Genomic DNA, 15,234 nt, shown 5'->3' on the forward strand with positions numbered 1-15,234 from the left:
CAGGATTTTATGGTGCGGAGGGATAAGCATGACGCTCGAGGGCAGGTCGTTGAAAAGGTTATCGCGTTCCTTATGATCGAACATCCTCTGGAAGGTATACCTGGAACGGGTCTTCTCAATAACATCGCAGCTCTGGAAGAAATGTAAGTTACTCTTACACTAATACCTCCTCCCTCCCTCTATGTCTTTACTAAAAACTCGTTTCCTCACCACAGCCGGATCGAAATGCTTCCACACTACGTCCCAATCCTCCCAATCAAGGACCCAACGAACCTTTACGAAGAACTGGTTGGATACCTCCACCGGGCCTCCCTCAGTGGCGATCTACATCCCTCACGTCCAAACCTATCACCTACTCGACCCGACTGGGCTGAGCTAGAGGACCAAGAAAGTTCAAACGACAATGCGATCAACGAGGACGATTCATTCCCGAGCAACCTGTATGCAGCAATTGAATTCCTCGATCGGTCACTGGATGATCCTGGTACATTGGCTTTGGCCCGGCAGATCTTGGGTCGCTCTACGGCGAGTCGTCTTAGGCAACTTATTCATACTGTTGCGCCTGTCATTTAGATGGGCACAAAACTGATACGAAGATTGAAAAGAAGCGAGAAGTGGGAGCTCAATGTTGTCAAGGACTGTTTCGTGTTTGATGGTTTGAGAATACCTTTGAAATTGTGTGTGCGTCCGACGTTGCTGATACGTGAGTTTGTTGTTATTGTGTCTATGTCTATGTTTATGTCTGGCAGATGGGAAAAGGGTTTGAAGGATTTCTTCTAGATTTGATTTTTTCGAGTGAGATTTTTAGATTGCGCGTGCTTTGTCTGTTTATTTCTGCTCTCTGGGATTTTTTGAGTTATGTTTATGTTTGTCGGCGGTGGGAAGCCTCTCCGGCTTGTCTTTTTCTTATTCTTATCTTAGAAATTCATTTCTTAGCCATCAAAATATTCCCGATACTCGATGTAGATGTAGATGTAGCTACATACGTGCCTATCTGTAGCCGACTTTAGTCTCTCTCCGCAAATATACATAGAGACAAGTATGCCCGAAGAGTGTATTTCAAACCACATACAAGAGAGCCCAATAATACAATATAGTACATTCTATCAAAATGACAACCTTACAAAAGGCCATCCTCACAGTTCAAATCTTCCAATCAAAGAATCCCCTGCCCCTTCATCCCCTCAACCTTCCCCGCAAGATCGGGATTCTTCTCCTTCAAATAATCCACAAAACTATCCATCATAGCACCATTCATAGCAATCCTCTCCTTCCAAGGCGCAACCTGACTCGGCACCGTAGGACCCGTATAAACCTTCATCGGATGATCACGGGCCCGCATATTAAGAGTCTCAAGATTGGCAGATTGAAGCATGAGCATAGGGTAAATCTCGCTCCAGACTAGATTTCCCAGAACGCGCATTTGGCCGGTATATTTCGTGGGGTCTGCTTCCTTGCTCGCATCGGTCGGGGCAGGAGCTTCGAAGTCTGCGTCAATGGCGAGGACGTGGCCCTGGAAATCTCCTTTCAGGAGTACTTCGTCCTTGGTGGGGGTTGGGTGGAAGTTCTCGTCGGTGTATGAGCCTACGGCCATGGGGTCGATGGCTAGGAAGAAGGATGGTGCGATTTTACGGCTCCATTCTTCTGAGGTGCGGATTTGTTGGAAGTGGCTAGAAGGAGGTAAAAAAGGGATTAGTTAGCCAGACTAGCTTATTACTCAGAGGAGGGGGAGGGTATTTCAGAAACCAACGAACCTTCTCGCTTCAGTTATGGAGTTAGCCGCGTCGAAGCCCAATTCCTTGCAATCGAACCAATGCAACTTCAGAAGAGGCTTAAGCTCATCGGCACGCTCGACCTCCTCACCCCATGCCGAGAATTGAGTTTCCAAATCCTGCTTCAGTTTGTTCCACTGTTCATCGGAGACATTTCTATGCGCTGCACGGTAAATCGCCAATCCAAACCCAAAGCCGGGTTCCTGCCCAGGCTGCAACCCGCTCGATAGCATCTCATAAGCGCGAAGATGTTGTTGGATCCAAGGCTGCACAGGTGGCCGGGGCGAGGGTTTCGGCCCACGAATCTTTTCACGTATTTCATCCTGAACGAGTGTGCTAATCGAAAGACGTTCACGGCGAGCCGCGTCATTATCGATCGCGCCTTCGCCTGAAACACCAGCAGCCTCGTTCTGACGCTTAATACACTGACCAAGACGTTCAAGCAAGAGTTCCGAGAAGCCGGAGTTGGTAGCTTGATTCTGGAGATCGGGATTGTGCAGGCCGGCGACGATCGAGGTGGGCGTCTTGAAGCCGTTGTACCCCTCCATGGAAATCCAGATGTTAAAGTCAGCCATCGAAGTCACGGACAGAAGCTCGCTCCAGCGCTGCGAGAAGATGGCCATTTCGGGGGATTCTTCGGCGTTGGGCTTGGCTGTGATTTCGCTGAAGCTGTTTAGGGTGCGGGCGCGGAGTTCGGTGACTCGGGCTAGGATCCAGCTGTGTGCGGTGGTGGTCATTACTTCGTAGACGGAGCGGATGTATTCTTCCCACAGGGCGGTTAGGTTGAGGTCGGGAGAGACGCCACCTGCAGCTTTACGCTGGGCATTCAGGGCTTCCTGCATTTCTCCGAAGTCACCAGAGATCTTGTTGAAGGTGTCGCGCATGTTAGACCGGATTTGAGGGTTGTTGAGGTATTCAAAGACGGCAATGACCGAGGTCAGATATTCCTGAGCAATTGCGAAGTGGTCCGGGTTGTTCAGGTCCTTTTCGTGCCATCGAGATGCGGGCACAGGGGCGAGGCCTCCCCAGAGACGATTTTTGATGAACTGAATGTTCTGACCAACAAGGCACAGTCCGGTCACTTCTTCTGCATCCGTGATACGCTTTATGGCCTTTTGCACGGATGAGAGGGTCTCATCTTTGTTGAAAGGCGCCGGCGCCCATTGCGAGCTCGGGGTCAAGAATAGAGGGAATTCATCGGGGTTCAGCAAAGGCAGAGCGGTTTTCTTGCCATTTGGTAGAATACCCGACGTGATGAATTCAAGGAAATGCAAGACAGCTTGCGGTTCAATTAAGGGGTCCGCTAATGAATTCCAATGTTAGCGAGGTGACCATAGTGAAGAATCGAAGTATCAAATCAAGGAGGGCTCGGCCTGGGCCGTGCTAACGTACCAACTGGCAAATTCTGGCTCGTCCAATGCTTCTCGGTGATGTTGGATCCTTTGAACGTGGTCGCGTCCGCAATGACGGCCTTTGGCCTTCCCGACGAGCTAGCATCTGTATGCGCATATCGCAATGGCACGGCCACGCTTTTCGCTGGTGTTGCGCGGCCTGTCCAGGGCGCGAGGTTCCGGGTGTTGCGCGACGTCACCAAGCCGCAACGGGCACTGGTGTTCACAAGGCGAGGGGTCGCGTGGGAGGGTAAGCTAGCCCAGCCACGGCGGTTGAGCAATGGCAGGTGACGTGAAATCCTGGCTGCCATTGTGCTAGTAAATATATGCAGGGTTGAATGAAGTTGAAGTTGAAGTTCAAGTTGAAGTCCGGGGTTCCATAAAACTTGACCACGATAACAGATAAGCTCGGCAGCCTCGGGGATTTCTCGGAGCCCCTTTTTACTATAACAGAACCCTCACAGAAAATCAAGAATCACATTCAACAACTACACCAGTGGTTTTTTACTTGTATTGCTCTTTAATTTCCATTGAAATACCATGTTCCATAAATATATCGAGACTCGAGGGTAGCGGCTACCTTTAGCAGATCTCCATTTCGTTGACAAACCAACGCCATGACGCACTCCTCATTGATTCAAGACAAATTTCCAACTAGCTGTCAAAATAAGAGCCAAAGTCGCCGTATCTGCTTTATATAGCACAATTTCCAGAACTTCACCAACTTGGAGGCAAGGCTGCCTTGTATAACTGGACAATAAAGCCCAAGCAAAAGAAGATATCCCATCATCAAAGCTCCGCCCCAGGCGGCTGCTTGGAGAAACGACAGTACAGAACGGGGCTTGGCCTATGAGAATTCTCCGACCGAAAATAGGTATTGTAGAAGTTCCATGGTGCTGATATTCCGAGCTACTAGTTCGTGCAGGAAGATCGATGCTCTGAATCTGTGGGAGGAAATATCTGTCACTGCCTTTAGCCGAGGGTTTGCTCCTCGATCGAAAAGTATCTCAAGAATCTCTGGTTGATCGATAGCTTTGAAAAAGACTGGTGTAAGGCCATCGGTCATATGATTCGGATCCGCACCTTTGTCTAGAAGCAACTCGACGATCTGTTTGTGACCCCCGTCAATTGCTAGTAGAAGCGGCACTGGATCCCAACCATACAGCAAATGCTAAATATTGCCAGAAATATTATTGGTTTCATGGCTGAGCAGAAGCTCAATAGTATCGTAATGACCGCGATGGGCCGCCAACGCTAAAGGTGATAGGGAATTTTGGGCTAGGAGATGCCTGGGGCCTAGACTTCCTTGCCACTGCAGGTCCAGAGATGTTTATATGGGTGATAGAGATGTGTTGAACAGCCGCGTTGAAGTAACTTCTCAACTAGGCCATTCCAGCCACATGCAGCACTGATCATCAGGAGGTCTCGATGATGATCAGCTTCGTCGTGTGCCACAAAAGCATCAAGATCCATAGAACGTTGAAGCTTCTCAAGGATTAAAGAGTGATCACCTAACACTGGTCTAATCAAGGGTTGGAGAGGATCCGACATGACTGGTGTTGGGATCTTCCCATGCTCTATTAGCAGATCCACAATATTTGTATTGCCTCGACCAGCTGCTTGCGTAGGCGATTCGATTTCAAAAAGCTTCGTCTCTAGCAAGAAACGAACAGTTTCATAATGTCCACTGTAAGCTGCATCAGTAAGAATACCAGACCCAATCTCGCCCTGAAGGTAAGGATCACACAGTGCCATAAGACGTGTGTTTGCGATTTTCCCGGTCGTCACAGATGCACTCTCCATTATCCCGGAAGCGGAAAGCCGTCGCGTATATGTACAGCTAGTAGTAGTATCTAACTTTACTGGGGCCTGACAGTACGGAAATCGCGGAGTTCACCTGGGCACAACTGCTGATCTGGATCGCGACTAGCATTGGTTTGCCATTTTGCTCAAACAGACATGTGTCCCTTCATCAAATATGAGGCCTTTGTAAAACAAGATATTTATTTTTTCTCAAATGTGCTCTTGTGAGAGCCCACTCTACCAAGAGGTACCAGAGTATTTGTAACGACATTGTAGGTGCTCGGATGAATTCGGCCGAATAACCTGCGAAAGTTCGGACAAACGACGGGTGGCTTTGGCTACTCTGGCAGTTCGTCCGCAGCTCGGCCCGAGTATACTTCATATATTAATTGCCCTAGACATTCCTATCTAATGGCCTTATGGATAAAAATCTCGCGATTCTTTCTCAATAACTCGATTTTATCTTGATATTTCCGATGTCCCTCCAGACTCCCCCCAAAAATAATATTCTAATTCTTGGCGGGTCCTACGGCGGCATCTCTACTGCGCATTACTTGCTCAAGAATGTTATTCCCAATTTATCCGGGGCAAGTACATATGAGGTGATTTTGGTGAGCGCTTCATCGCAGGCCTTGTGTCGTCAAGCTTGCCCTCGAGCCTTGGTTTCAGACGAATTTTTCCCTCAAGAGAAGCTTTTCGTCGACATATCCTCAATGTTCAATAAGTACCCCGATGGTCGCTTTCGATTTCTCCACGGCACAACCGCCGCCGTGAACCACACAAAAAGGGTGGCATCGATAAAGTTACCATCAGGGGAAGGGGAAGAGATTGAATATCACGCCCTCATCATTGCCACGGGCGCTTCTACTCCATCTCCAGCCCTCGGTCTCAACAAGGATGTCCAGCAACTTCGCAGTAGCTGGGCTGCTATACGAAAAGTACTCCCAACCGCAAAGAACATTGTGATAGCAGGCGGCGGTCCTGCCGGGTAGAGACAGCTGGGGAGCTCGGAGAGTATTTGAATGGGGTCCCTCGATGGATTAGCTCGAGGTCGAGTCCGCCCAAAGTTGACATTAAAATCGTTACTTCGACGCCAAACATTTTGCCGGTACTTCGTTCTGAAATCGCCCAGACTGCTGAGAAATATTTGGCCAACGTTGGGGTGACCGTCATCAAGAACGTCCGAGTAAAGAAGGTCGAGCCCTCAAATTCAGGCGAGGACAAGAACGATCAGATTGCGGTTCCTACGACGGTGACATTGGATAATGGGCAAATCCTTGAAGCAGACCTGTATATTCCTGCTACAGGCACAACACCCAATACCGGATTTCTTGATGAGACCCTTCTTGCTCCGGACGGACGAGTTGAGACGAACAAATCGACATTGCGTGTCGAAAAGGCAGGAATCAGGGTGTACGCCATTGGTGACGCTGCGTCTTTTGCCCGCCCGACAGTGCATAGTATCTTCAAAGCAGTGCCAGTTCTCTGTGCCAACATCAAGCGGGATTTGCTACTCTCTGGTGGAGCCACCAAGGCCGAAGCTGGCGAGGATTGTATTTTTACAGAAGATACACGCGAGGCGCAGTTGGTGCCGATCGGCAGGTCGAAAGGCGTTGGAGCTGTGATGGGCTACAGGCTCCCAAGCTTCTTGATATGGCTTGTTAAAGGCCGTGATTATTTTTTGTGGACGACAGGGAAGTTATGGAGTGGCGAACAATGGACGAAATAGTTAGTAGTACTTGTATCTGATTCTTTTGTGGGCTCTTCTCTGGTACACCATTCGCATTTCTGGGTGCGCTGAAAAATTCAAAACTAGAATAGGAATCCTTCGGGGAGAAGTTTCATTCCGAGTTCTAGAATACTGTTACGAATAGTGACGATGATGATTCTCTTGTAAGCTTGTAGCCACCAGTTAATCCTAAGCAATAGCAAGAGACAGCCAAGGCACCATACCAGATCATTTCTTGATTCCTTAGTTTCCTTTATAGACTTCGTTATTTTCATTCATTAGCTACCATACTTTTCGATCTCTACTACCTTCTATTTTATCTGAAATGAACTGCACACTATTTTCCTATTGCACGATGTTGTCCTATAGTTATGTTACGTCTGATTGGTAATCGTGATATTCCGCCCCCACCCGCCTAAGGTGAGGCTTGAATCCCAACTTGACTCCTTTGGGTCCCTCCATCTTTACCAAGCGGTTGTGTGGAGATCAATATTGACTGTGGCCTGAAAAATTGAATACGTTTTCCATACCAAAGCGGTTGCATATATATGTCGAACTTGCGAATCAAGTGTCACTGTCACTGATTCCCTAACTTCCCGGACCCCGGATCGTCATTATGTCCCAGGGATCTGCGATGAGTCCGACTGGGCGGAGAAAGGGAGTACGAAAAGGAACCCACAGTTGCAGAGAATGTATGTTCGCAATATGATCGATCTTTAACTCGGTCGCTTATCATTTCCCAGGCCGGCGCCGCAAAGTACGCTGTCGATTTGCGAAGCCAGATGACATCGTCTGCGTTACCTGTACCGCCAGGGGAACCTCCTGCTATAGTCAGGACTCCATCAGCCCCACAACTTCTCGCCCGCCCCAGAAACAGCAGCAGGATGGCGAGGTCATGGATCGACTTCAAAGACTAGAGGCAGCTATGGAGAGCCTGATTGGGGAAATTCGGCAGTCCAGGGAAACGAGCGGAATGCATTCTACCCCAACAATCGAGTTTACAAACGATTTGCCGATGTCTTATAAGTCTCCAGCTACCAATGACATTTTAGTTGGCAGGACAGTGGAAGAAACGCCCACGGCAGCCATTTTCAGTATCCGCGACATGCTAGATGAGCACTCTAGGGGCTCCTCGGCTTCCCACCAAAAATTGAATATCAACAAACCTACAGCTAGCTTTCAAGACCGGAGACACAGAGATGTTTGCAAATTATTGTTCAATCTTTTCCCATCCCAACAGGTCATGAGCGATCTGGTGTCAGCAAGTCCCGGATCGAACTTTGTCTCAACCTTTTTCTACTCTCAGCATGAAATCTTGCAGGGGAATTTTCAGAAACCAACGGATCTTGCTATACGACCCTCGGAAGACAGCCACCCTGTAGTTCTCGCTAAGCACCTCTTCAAACTCATGATCTGCGTTCAGCACCTCCAGCCCGATTGCAGTTCTTTCACCCGCGAAACTCAAGAGTCCCTCAAAAAGTCTGCTGTGGATGTGGTTTCCAGAGTATCGGAAGTTCTTCATTCTACGGATGATATCTGTGTTTCACTCCAGGGTTTGGAGTGTCTTCTGCTTTTGGCGATCTTTCAACTCAATGCTGGCAATCTGCGACGTAGCTGGCTGACGGTTCGTCGAGCTCTGAACATATCCCAGATCCTCGGTTTGGATAATGGGAAGATTGCACGCCTCCAAAAATTCGATAAAAGGTTGTCGCCAGGTGCTAATAGCTCCTCTGAATGGATATGGCACCGCGTGACATTCTTTGATCGCTATCTGTCACTCCTCTTTGGTCTGCCGCCGGGAACTAAAGATGACCCCTTTACAAACCTTTCAGACTCAGAAACTTATACGCCCATGGATACTCTCGAAAGAAACTACACTGTTCTTACTGGGCTCATTATTGAGAGAAATTCAATAAAGAGTAGTAACGAAGCATTCGCATCTACACAACTCATCGACTGCAAATTGGATTCCGTAGCTGAGGAGATGGGGACTGAGTGGTGGGAGCCAACTCACCCACACATGGTTGGCTCATTCTTTGAAAAGATCAGCAGAATTTCTAAGACCTTGCTGCAAATCCACCACTACACACTGAAGGTCTTTCTGCATTTACCACACTTATTCCAGCGCGAACCTGGTCTCCGATCTCACAACCCTCGCTTTAGATATAGCCGGGACATTTGCGCAACAGCCAGTCGCTCGATTTTGCGATTATTTATGCCATATCGCAATCTCAATTCATCAGCGTCTGCCTGTCGGCATGTTGACCACAGCGCTCTAATTGGAGCCATGACCTTGCTGATGGCATATCTAGCGGACGAACCGCCCCACATCGAGGAAGGTCATACGCCAACGACCCAGCGGCAAGAGGATAGTCGTCTTTTGGAGAGTGTTCAGGCTCGATTCCAAGTCCTCGCAAGAGAGAATGAAGATGCTATCTGCCACGAAACATCGGACGTTATTAGTCGATTAATGCCTATCGTTACTTGGACTGAAAGGAGCGGATTCGAAGGGCATGGAGATCAGATCCCGCAAACCACTCCACCTATAAAACTTGATGTGCCTTATATCGGAGTCATTACCATTAAACCGTGGGTTCTTGATGCGACTAGGATAAATATTGAACGACCGGTGTCCTCAAGCATACAGGGATGGGTTCCTGACCTAAATGTCACACGTGATGAAAATGAGTCACAAGTGGCACATTATTTCTCCACTGAGGAGATATCTGCTTTCCAGGATGTTCCGACTACTTCGACTTCGAGTTCTACAATGGTCTCCCTGAACGACGATCCCACTGAATCGTCGATGTTCCCGAACGTCGCTGCGGATATGATGGAGTGGTCGTTACAGGGGATTGATACGAACTTTTGGAATTTAGTTCAAGAGGGGATCGAGCCTGAGGTTTTACTTTGAATATAAAATCTTTCCAAGGTTTATATTTGGATGCTATATGATATCAACACCTGCCAGCCAGTGGGCAACATGTATGCAAAGCTAACATTCTAAAAAGACAAGGAGTAGACATCGGAAACTTGTATAAATATTTCAAAGTCATAAAAACCTTGGAACATCATTCACTAAATTTTCAAGGTCTTTTCTATATTCTATGGGTTATGGGGTGAGATCAGGGTCCACGGTTGCTCAGGGTGCGGCTCTGGGGGACTAACTAAAGGTGGGCTCAGTACCGTCATATTTTTTACTACTTGTATGTATGACCCTAATTGTCAGACCGAACCAGGAATAGCCTCTGTCTAGACTGGCTATTAGGCAAAAACGAAAAAAATGGGAAAAAAAAGAAAGAAAAGTTTGATTAAGCGGGCTTACGCAGTGCATGCCCAATGACGTCGGTGCTGCTATTCTTGTATGCACGCGCCACATTGTGGCTCTAGCCAGTACATAGTGTACTCGTATGTATACTAGGGATGGTATACAGTGATTACTAATTACTTCGTACTCGTACTCTGTATACCCAATCTATTACTCTGTCGTCCCTGGTAGATCAGGCTCTCTTGACTCCTTCATACATACTCAAATTGACATCCCCACTGCAACGCGTCAGTGGAGGCCCAACCCAACGGATTTGCCCCTGAAAGGCAGCAGTGAAAGTGGAGTGGAAAGTGGCGCAGTGTTTGGTTGGTTTGTTTGGTTGTCCGCCTTCCCGACACTCTGGACTTTGGAGGACTGGACTTGGACTCTGACGCTGTACTCGGTCTTCTCTTCTCTCTCTCAATTCTCAAGACATCTGCTACTTCTGATCCTGGGCGTTACTCCCCGGATCACTTGGTAACATGGTGAGTCTCCTCACCACAATCTCCCATTCACTTCCTCCCCTTCTCCCCCCCATCCCCGCCAACCTGCGACTGCCGCTGACCCCGCGCTCAATCTAGGGTCAATCACGACGTCCCCAAGGCGGGGAAAAGAAGAGTCGCTTTGGTCGTTCCAAAGCTGTCGCAGACGTCGGCGATGGCCGTCAATCGGGCAAGGGTCAGGTCAAGAAGGCCGCCTTTGAATCCTCCAAGAAGAAGGAGATTGGTGTCTCCGACTTGACTCTGCTTAGCAAGATCTCCAACGAGGCGATCAACGATAACCTGAAACTGCGATTCGAGCATGGCGAAATTTATGTAAGGGACCCCGTCTTCCACGCACGCGACACCCCCGCTCTCCCCGGGGCCCTGCAAGTGCCCCCAGAGTATACGCTGACGATGTCATTGGTAGACCTACATTGGACATGTATTGGTCTCCGTCAATCCCTTTCAAGACCGTAAGTCACCAGCGGACTTCTGACGGAATGCGCTACCTCAGCGCCGTCCCAATCTCTCCTGCGCTTTGCGCCCCCGCTACATCCTCACTAACCGATGATCTCTCCATATAGTCGGCATTTACACCGATAAAGTCCTAGACTCCTACCGCGGCAAGAACCGACTCGAAGTCCCTCCCCATGTATTCGGAGTCGCCGAATCCGCATACTATAACATGAAGTCCTACAAGGACAACCAGTGTGTCATTATCTCCGGTGAATCCGGTGCCGGAAAGACAGAGGCCGCCAAGCGCATTATGCAATATATTGCCAGTGTCTCCGGTGGCAGCGATTCATCTATCCAGCAGACCAAGGACATGGTGCTGGCCACAAACCCTTTGCTAGAATCCTTTGGTAACGCCAAAACCCTCCGCAACAACAACTCCTCCCGATTCGGAAAGTACCTGGAACTCGAGTTTAACACCAACGGCGAGCCGGTCGGTGCTAACATCACCAACTATCTGCTGGAGAAGACCCGTGTTGTTGGGCAGATTCAAAATGAGCGAAACTTCCACATCTTTTACCAATTCACCAAGGGAGCGCCGCAGAAATACCGGGATACCTTCGGTGTGCAACAACCGCAGTCCTACCTCTATACCAGCCGTTCCAAGTGTTACGATGTGCCAGGAATCGACGATGTTGCTGAATTTAAGGATACCTTGGATGCGATGCGGGTGATCGGTATGACCGAGCCGGAGCAGGATAATGTCTTCCGCATGCTATCCGCGATTTTGTGGATCGGTAATATTCAATTCGCCGAGGACGACTCAGGAAATGCGGCCATCTCAGATCAGTCGACCGTCGACTTTGTCGCTTACCTGTTGGAGGTGGACGCCGCTCAGGTGAACAAGGCCTTGACGATCCGTCTGATGGAGACTGCCCGCGGAGGGCGCAGAGGTTCCGTTTACGAGGTGCCGCTGAACCGGACTCAGGCATCGGCCGTGCGTGACGCTTTGGCCAAGGCCATCTACTTCAACCTCTTCGACTGGATCGTGGAGCGCATCAACCAATCTTTGACTGCCCGAGGAGCAATCACCAACTCGATCGGTATTTTAGATATTTACGGATTCGAGATTTTCGAAAAGAACTCGTTCGAACAACTGTGCATCAACTACGTCAACGAGAAGTTACAGCAAATCTTTATTCAATTGACCTTGAAGGCAGAGCAGGATGAATATGCCCGTGAGCAGATTAAGTGGACTCCGATCAAGTACTTTGACAACAAGGTCGTGTGTTCCTTGATCGAGGACAAGCGCCCTCCGGGTGTTTTCGCTGCCTTGAACGACGCCTGCGCGACTGCACACGCCGATTCCGGTGCTGCGGACAACACTTTTGTTGGTCGCCTGAACTTCCTTGGCCAAAACCCCAACTTCGAAGGTCGCCAGGGTCAATTCATCATCAAGCACTACGCTGGTGATGTGAGCTACGCAGTTGAGGGAATGACGGACAAGAACAAGGATCAATTGTTGAAGGATCTGCTGAACTTGGCCGGATCTAGCGGTAACCAATTTGTGCATACTCTCTTCCCCAACCAGGTCAATCAGGATGACAAGCGTCGTCCGCCAACTGCCAGTGATAAGATCAAGGCCTCGGCCAATGACCTCGTCGCGACACTGATGAAGGCCCAGCCCTCTTATATCCGTACCATCAAGCCGAACGACAACAAGGCACCCAAGGAGTATAATGAAGGAAACGTGCTGCACCAGATCAAGTATCTTGGTCTGCAGGAGAACGTTCGCATTCGTCGTGCCGGTTTTGCCTACCGTCAAACATTCGACAAGTTCGTTGAGCGATTCTACCTTCTTTCACCCAAGACCTCCTACGCCGGTGACTATACCTGGTCAGGCGATGTTGAGTCGGGCGCGAAACAAATCCTGAAGGATACCCGAATCCCCGCGGAGGAGTACCAAATGGGTATCAGCAAGGTGTTTGTCAAGACACCCGAGACTCTCTTCGCACTGGAAGCCATGCGTGATCGCTACTGGCACAACATGGCCATTCGCATCCAACGTGCTTGGCGCAACTACCTCCGCTACCGCATCGAGTGTGCCATTCGTATTCAACGATTCTGGCGCCGCACTACCGGAGGTCTTGAGTTGATCAAGGTCCGTGATTCAGGCCACCAAGTCCTGCAAGGCCGCAAGGAACGTCGGAGAATGAGTTTGCTCGGCTCGCGTCGTTTCCTTGGTGACTACCTTGGTGTGGGCAACAAGGGTGGACCCGGTGAGATGATCCGCAATGGCGCGAACATTAGCAGCTCCGAAGACATCCTATTCTCTTGTCGTGCGGAAGTGCTGGTTTCCAAGTTTGGCCGTTCCAGCAAGCTTGTGCCTCGTATTTTGGTTCTCACTGGCCGCCATGTGTACATTGTGGCCCAGAGCATTGTCAACAACCAACTTGTCATTGCATCCGAGCGAACTATCCCAGTTGGCGCTATCAAGGCCGTCAGCACCTCCAGCCTGAAGGACGACTGGTTCTCGCTGGTTGTTGGTGCCCAGGAACCCGATCCCCTTCTCACCTGTGTCTTTAAGACCGAATTCTTTACCCACCTGAACACCTCTCTTCGCGGCTCCCTGAACCTGAAGATCGGCGAGAGCATCGAATACAACAAGAAGCCAGGAAAGCTCGCCTATGTCAAGTCTGTCAAGGACCCCCAAGCTGGAGCCGTCGACAGCTACAAGAGTAGCACGATCCACACCAGCGCCGGTGAACCTCCCAGCTCTGTATCGAAGCCTACGCCACGAGCGAAGCCCGTTGCTGCACGACCAATCACCAAGGGCCGACTTCTCCGTCAAGGAGGTCCCGGTGGAAATGCAGGAAAGCTTTCCACTGCTGCTCGCAAAGCTCCGCCCCCCGCGCAGCCTTTACCTGTATCGCATCAAACGACTTCTGTGCCAGCGGCCCCAACACCAGTCGCCCAGTCTCGCGTCGTTCCCCAGCCAGCGGCCGTAGCTGCTGCCGCCGCTGCTTCTCACATCCGCACTGACTCAAGCGGTTCCATGAAAGCTCCTCCTCCACCTCCACCCTCCGCACCCCCTGCTGCCTCGAGAAAGCCAACCGCCAAGGTCCTATACGACTTCAACAGCGACCGCGCGAACGAACTCTCCATCCGCACCGGCGAGATCGTACAAATTGTCTCAAAGGAAGGAAACGGTACGCATACCCCCTTCCCTCTCCTCCCCTCCCACTTAACGAATCCCTTTCTAACTTAACAACAGGCTGGTGGCTATGCATGAACACCACAACCTCAGCCCAAGGCTGGACACCAGAAGCATACCTAGAAGAACAAAAGTCCGCACCACCCCCCAAACCAACTCCACCCCCACCACCACCCACCGCTCCCCGCGCCACTCCCTCGCCCGTCCCCAACGGCGGCGTCGGCGCAGCAGCAGCAGCAAAGACAAAACCCGCACCACCTGCACCCCCAGCTAAGCGGCCCACTATGGCTGGCCGCAAACCAGCTCCACCCCCAGCTCCCCGGGATAGTGCTGTGAGCATGAATTCCGGTGACTCGTCTGGTGCTAGTGGTCGTGGTACCCCGAATAGTACTTCCAATGCTAGTTTGGCGGGTGGTCTTGCTGAAGCGCTTAGGGCGAGACAGAGTGCTATGCAGGGGAAGCATGATGATGATGATGAGTGGTAGGTAAGACAGCTAGCTAGCTGTTGCTTGTGCTATTGTTGGTGATGTGATGTGTGATTGTCTACGTGTTCAAGGTGATGGAATTGTTTTTCTGCGCTTAGCGTTGGACCTTCTGTTCTATTTTGTTCTGTTCTGCTGTCTCTCTTCTATATTCTACTCTTTTCTTCTTTTCCCTTTTCTCTTTTTCTTTTTCTCTTGGACTGTGTCTCCTCCCCGTTTCAGCTATGTATTCACGAGAACCCCGGCATTTGTGCATGGCTATGACTCTTTTGGTTTTGATCTGCTTTTTCACGGTTCCTGATTATATGATTCATTACTGCTTGCTGGCGAGGTCATGGACATGGCATGGCATGGCATGGTATTGTATGGATGGCATGGGCTCTGGCATGGTGTGGTTCAACTTGATATTCATACCGTAGAAAATTGTTGTTGAATATATACCGCTACAAGTGTTAGATTTTTCATTTATTCCGAGTCACGGATGTAGTATTACAAGCAGCAAACTTGAAATAATAACTGTGGACTCCAGCGCACCTTTGGAACTTGAGTCTTCAAATTGGAATCTGACTTGGAGTCTGATGCCCAACTTCCAAGGTTCCTA

General features: G+C 49.8%; 6 protein-coding genes across 6 annotated transcripts; 4 read left to right on the plus strand and 2 right to left on the minus strand.

The window, feature by feature from the left end:
• Nucleotides 1-225: 225 nt before the first annotated feature.
• N7509_004176 (uncharacterized protein) lies at nt 226-573 on the plus strand (the record flags this gene model as incomplete). The annotated part of the gene is made up of 1 exon (XM_056628813.1): nt 226-573. The coding sequence occupies one exon, from the start codon at nt 226-228 to the stop codon at nt 571-573; it is 348 nt and encodes a 115-aa protein (XP_056491547.1).
• Nucleotides 574-1,156: 583 nt separating this feature from the next.
• Nucleotides 1,157-3,474, minus strand: N7509_004177 (uncharacterized protein; the record flags this gene model as incomplete). Its single annotated transcript, XM_056628814.1, has 3 exons — nt 1,157-1,670; nt 1,755-3,075; nt 3,165-3,474. 3 exons carry the CDS (start codon nt 3,472-3,474, stop codon nt 1,157-1,159), a joined length of 2,145 nt encoding a protein of 714 aa, XP_056491548.1.
• Nucleotides 3,475-4,459: 985 nt separating this feature from the next.
• N7509_004178 (uncharacterized protein) lies at nt 4,460-4,966 on the minus strand (the record flags this gene model as incomplete). The annotated part of the gene is made up of 1 exon (XM_056628815.1): nt 4,460-4,966. The coding sequence occupies one exon, from the start codon at nt 4,964-4,966 to the stop codon at nt 4,460-4,462; it is 507 nt and encodes a 168-aa protein (XP_056491549.1).
• Nucleotides 4,967-5,679: 713 nt separating this feature from the next.
• N7509_004179 (NAD(P)/FAD-dependent oxidoreductase) lies at nt 5,680-6,695 on the plus strand (the record flags this gene model as incomplete). The annotated part of the gene is made up of 2 exons (XM_056628816.1): nt 5,680-5,954; nt 6,011-6,695. The coding sequence occupies 2 exons, from the start codon at nt 5,680-5,682 to the stop codon at nt 6,693-6,695; spliced, it is 960 nt and encodes a 319-aa protein (XP_056491550.1).
• A 616-nt stretch (nt 6,696-7,311) lies between these two features.
• On the plus strand, nt 7,312-9,609 carry N7509_004180 (uncharacterized protein; the record flags this gene model as incomplete). Its single annotated transcript, XM_056628817.1, has 2 exons — nt 7,312-7,387; nt 7,439-9,609. 2 exons carry the CDS (start codon nt 7,312-7,314, stop codon nt 9,607-9,609), a joined length of 2,247 nt encoding a protein of 748 aa, XP_056491551.1.
• An 875-nt stretch (nt 9,610-10,484) lies between these two features.
• N7509_004181 (class I myosin myoA) lies at nt 10,485-14,636 on the plus strand (the record flags this gene model as incomplete). The annotated part of the gene is made up of 4 exons (XM_056628818.1): nt 10,485-10,487; nt 10,584-10,926; nt 11,069-14,146; nt 14,212-14,636. 4 exons carry the CDS (start codon nt 10,485-10,487, stop codon nt 14,634-14,636), a joined length of 3,849 nt encoding a protein of 1,282 aa, XP_056491552.1.
• Nucleotides 14,637-15,234: the final 598 nt, after the last annotated feature.

This window comes from Penicillium cosmopolitanum (genome assembly GCF_028827165.1).
Source record: "Penicillium cosmopolitanum strain IBT 29677 chromosome Unknown utg000005l:1.0-4006212.0:1.0-4009387.0, whole genome shotgun sequence".
NCBI lineage: Eukaryota > Fungi > Ascomycota > Eurotiomycetes > Eurotiales > Aspergillaceae > Penicillium > Penicillium cosmopolitanum.